This window comes from Drosophila navojoa, chromosome X (assembly GCF_054131105.1).
Source record: "Drosophila navojoa isolate 15081-1374.11 chromosome X, UAZ_NAV_1.0, whole genome shotgun sequence".
In the NCBI taxonomy this organism is placed as follows: domain Eukaryota; kingdom Metazoa; phylum Arthropoda; class Insecta; order Diptera; family Drosophilidae; genus Drosophila; species Drosophila navojoa.
The window spans coordinates 9,751,021-9,755,910 of NC_142895.1; the positions used below are offsets into that span (position 1 = coordinate 9,751,021).

The 4,890-nt window shown below is 43.8% G+C and overlaps 1 protein-coding gene across 1 annotated transcript; it reads right to left on the reverse strand.

The window, feature by feature from the left end:
• Positions 1–1,873: 1,873 nt before the first annotated feature.
• LOC115564655 (puratrophin-1) lies at positions 1,874–4,023 on the reverse strand. The gene is made up of 3 exons (XM_030389225.2): positions 3,595–4,023; positions 2,545–2,784; positions 1,874–2,487 (listed from the first exon to the last, which is right to left on the reverse strand). The coding sequence occupies exons 1-3, from the start codon at positions 3,976–3,978 to the stop codon at positions 2,068–2,070; spliced, it is 1,044 nt and encodes a 347-aa protein (XP_030245085.1). The 5' UTR covers positions 3,979–4,023; the 3' UTR covers positions 1,874–2,067.
• Positions 4,024–4,890: the final 867 nt, after the last annotated feature.

The window sequence follows — 4,890 nt, forward strand, 5'->3', positions numbered from 1 at the left end:
CAGGAAATCCCCAAAAAGCACAAGTTGTAAGTTATTTGTATACCCTGTAGCCATGACAACGGTGGCCAGATATACAAGCATACGAGAGTTATCTAAACGAAGTAGAACAGAGGCTAAGAAAGGTAATTAACTAACTAACTATGATTAACTAAAAGAAGTGCATATATTTCTAAAAGTTTGTTGCTCAAAATGAAACACTTCTGGGCTTTCTGTACAGATAAGTATACCTCCTTTTATACAAATATTACAGGGCATCTGCATGCCCATCATTCGCTCTTAACTAGATTTTAGCCTTGCTCTGCTTTTGGCAGGAACTAAATACTAAACGAAATATATTTTGTTTCAAGGCTTTTAAGCGCGCTTAAAATAGTTGAACATACTTGTTGTTTGTTCTATGCTTGTTCTTCTTCTTCACATGCATCTACTTCTTCTTCTTCTTCTTCTCGTTGTTGTTGTAGTTCTTCTTTTACAGCTGCTGCCACATCCATGACTTTGCCTAGTTGTTGTTGCTGCATCGCCTTGCCGCTTGCTGCTCGCTGCTTGGTGCCGCGTATCGTTAGACAACAACTCAAAATATTTATGAAGATGCCGGGCAAAGTTTTTGATGGCAGGCGACATGAAAACTTGTCGAAACAATCTGCAGGGCAATGTCAACCAGCACCTTGCGCCCAGACACGCCCACATTTCCTTTATGCCTTTACACACACACAGACACACACACACGTGCACACACTTTTCCATGCACTTGTTGTTGTTGCTGTGGCTGTTTTTGCTGGAAACTTTTCGGACATGTGTATTAGTGGTGTGCAGCACGCGGCGTATGAGCAATGTGAAATTTGAAATTTATGCACAAGTTGCAGGTCAACTGACAAACAAGCACATAAATCAATTCATCGACTAAAATGACATGAGCACACACACACACACACACACAGACACACAGACATGCCTATTAAATGTGCGTCATTGTGCGTTTGTCATAGCTTCAGGCCTTCAATTATATGGATTTTGCGCACAGCAACAACAACAACAACAAGAACAACAACAATAAGCAGAACAGCCACAACAACCACAAAACGAAAAACCACAAACAACAATCACGCACTACAATCGCAACGGAGAACTTAATAAAAGTTTGTGCCATCTGCGGTTTTCCAACTCAACTCAAATGACTCTTCGAGAACTCAGCATATAATATAATTTGCCAGCCAGTGCAATGGCAACTATCTGTAACACTTTGTGCACAGTTCAAGAAGTTGCCAGAACACAAAAAAAAACAAAAAGAAAAACAGAAATTTACATGCAAAGCTCAAGTGAAAAATAAAAAACAGGGTATATTGCAGTCAGCTTATGATAAATGTTTGAGTCAGTTTTCAGCAAAATTGATTTAGTTTTGTTTGCTAGTTGAATAGCGTTATTTGTAAATGTCGATATATATCGATTACCCATCGATTGTCATCAATATTTGGTTAAGCCACAATTTGCATAGATTACTTCTAATCATTCGGTACTCGGAGTCTGAATTAGCATTATTTTCAATTATATCCAGTTTGGAATTGGGTTTTCAAGTACTTGTTTAAGCCAAGTCTGTTGCATTCCTTATCACTTAATAATTTCAATAATATTTCTTGCTTATATATCTAATACTACTAGCTTCGTATGGCTTCTAGAATACCTGAAATCAAATGCCTCTGTAGTCACTTTAGCACTTCGATCTATTGCAGTGTATTTGAAGTTCGACTTGCTGCAAATAACGTAGTTCAGGGTTTTTTTTCCTTTCTTCTGCGCCGTTTTACCTGTCGCTTAATATTTTCATTGCTTTTTTAGCCCTTTGCCCAGAGCACAGCGGAAGACTGTTATGTGCATCGCTCAGTGATTTATGCCAGCAGTTCTGATAACGTTTTATTAAAACTTCGTTTGTTTGTTTTGGTTTGGTTTTTGAGCCGCATAGCAGCCGTTGCAGTAGCTCGTATTCGTTTTGATTCAGTTGCAAGTGAAACACATATTACAATCGTGGAACGGGAGGGAGTGGGGTAGGAATGTGTGCTTCTGTGGGGTTGGGTTGGGTTACTGCATTGCGTACCAGATGGTACGGTTGATGGACTTGCGTTGCACCGCTTGCTGCTGCCCGCTGGCGTTGTCCGTGCTTTGCTCCGCTGTCGCGACAACATCGCCAAATGCCACACTCACAAACTGTTCAAGTAGATGACGCACCATCGCCTCCCATTTTTTAACCAAGGCCTTCGGGCAAAGGAACTCACATTCGTGCTGCTTGTTGCACAGCAGAAAGGACTTCGCCTTGGCCACAACGCAAACATCCGGCAGAACGAAAGTGCCGCGCAGCACCTGTTTGCAGCTCTTCTGCTCCGTGTAGATGAGGCAGGTGGTGAATGCAAACAATTTGCAGCTGTAACAGCGGCGCAGTCGGCCATCGATCAGCTGGAACTCGCCCATCGTCACGAAGCGCCCCTCGTTGAGTATGCTAGACTGCAAAAGGTGCTTGAAGACATTCAAGATGAACGTGTTTCAACACTTTGAACATACCGCATTGAAGCTGGTGATGTCATTGAGCTGGTCTGCTTGATTGGCCCGCTCCAAGAGCTCGCGCAGTCGCGTCTCTAGCCGGCAGGCCAGCTCGAAGATGCGCTTCGAGATCACCTGGCGATGCTCGAAGAATGCCTGAATGAATCGATTGAGTAACAATGGATACTTCGTCACACGCTGCACAGGCTTCAGTAGAAAGCTGCGTAAGCCCAGCGGATCTCCCATTGTTAGCTGCATACGCTGTTGATGAACAAGAATTCAAATGAGCACCATTTTTAAATTAAACAATTGGCAACAACATTGTGCAGCGAAAATGATTTCAACTGCAACCATTTTAAATCATCAATCATTAAAAATGTTTTTGCTGCAAAGCACCAATTACATTCGCCGGCTGATTTTGCTTTGCTCTCCCATAGGCCAGAAATAGCTATTATGGCAATGATGCCTGATGACGCCATTGTTACGAAACTCTTTAATTTTGTGCTGAATCAATCGATAATAAATGAGAGCGAATGACACAACTAAATGTTTCGTCATGCTGTCTCGCTTCCGCGCACTCAAACTCGCCACGTATTCATCAATTGCGTTGCTCTTGCTCTTTGCTGCTCTCTCCTTTATGCATTGAGGTAAGCGCAGTTATCTTAATTTGCTTAGATCAAACATTCTAGTGCTATCTCGCTCACGCACTTATGTCTTAGCGCAGCTGGTATTTCGTGTCTTTGAATTCGCCATATTTAAGAGAATCTTCTGCTTTACAGTTGCCGCTATTGCGATCTCGTTTATGCACGCATTTTCTGGGATACGTGGCAGCCATGATATGTTCATCCTCACTCTGTGCTCCTCTCTCCTTTATGCATTAGGTAAGCGAAAGCAAGAGAGCAACAAGCAGACATCCAAATGTGAATTGATCAGCAATTATATTGCCATCCCGTTTACGCTCAAGTGTCTTTGCTCATCACGTTTGATAGGCTCATCGCTCAGCTCACAGATCAACCAATTGGATGAACGATAAGTAATAGAGACACGCAATTTTATTCCACTCGAACTTACCCTAAAATAAAGCTCATGGGAGTGATATAGACGCAGACTTTCGCGCTGGCTAGCCGTGAACAGGACATAGCAGTAGAAGACATCCCGCTCGACGAGAGAATACCAACGCTCAAAGAGCAGCTCCAGCTGCTGGCGATGCTGCAGCAGCAGCGGCAGAAGGCGGTGCCGATGCAGTGCCACAATATCTGTAATATTCGACAGCAGAACGTGCTGTTGTCCAACCAGACCCGACGGCAACGACGATCGCTGTTGAAAGATGCGACTATAGCGCTCGATGCCAATGATCAGATCCTCGACATATTGTTGCTCTGTGCTGATCAGTTCGATGAGCACATTGCGACAGCAGTGTTCGGCTACATCGCTGCTGGACGGACGCGCGCTCATGCTGCCGCCCCAATGTTATTCACAGCACTGGCTCCAAGCTTGCATAATTTTCCTTGTGGCAGAGCCCAGAGAGAGAGAGAGAGAGAGAGAGAGAGAGAGAGAGAGAGAGAGAGAGCGCTGATTCACATGCAGCTGTTTCTCAATATTTATATTGTTGCACTTTATTATTTTGATAGAGTTTAGTGCGGCGCTGTCGCTTGCATCGCCACTGGTTGCTTAGTCAGACGTTGCGGTTTCCCAGCAATTACGGTTTAATTACACTTTGAGCGACTCGTCGACTTGCTAACCAGCTGCCTGCTGTTCTCTTGGTGCTCTGGCTGCATTCATCCACCGGCTGCACTATTAATGACAATTTATTGTGACTTTGTCCATTGTAAATTAGCCGACGCCTTTGGCACCTGTACGCCAGCTGCACCTGCACCTGCACCTGCATCTGCACCTGCATGCGGAGCGTATGCGCAATAAATAAATCAGCTGTAATTAAGAGCGTCTTGCTGAAGTTAGCTGCGCTCCTTTTGTGCGGCATCTAACCATTTGCTCCTCAGCTGTCAACCCAAATTTGCGTAGCTTCTCGCTCCCTCTCTCTCTCTCTTTCGCTCTCTATTTCTCTGGTTTGTGTGTTCCTTTTGTGCAAGGCCTTGGCACAAAACTCCCAGCTATAAATTACGTCGTGTTCCAGGAATTTGCGAGTGCAAACAACAACAACAACAACAACAATAACATTAAAAGCAAACTAAAAAAAAATGGTATAAATTCATATTTCTGTTTGGCCTGCCAGGGAATCTACGCAAGAGATAACGCCGGCCAAAGCCCAAAACGACAAAAACAGAAGCGTAGAATGGGTATGTGTCTGGCTAACAGATACGCTGCATTCAATTACAGGGTATACAAAAGAAGTTGCATGTGCCATAA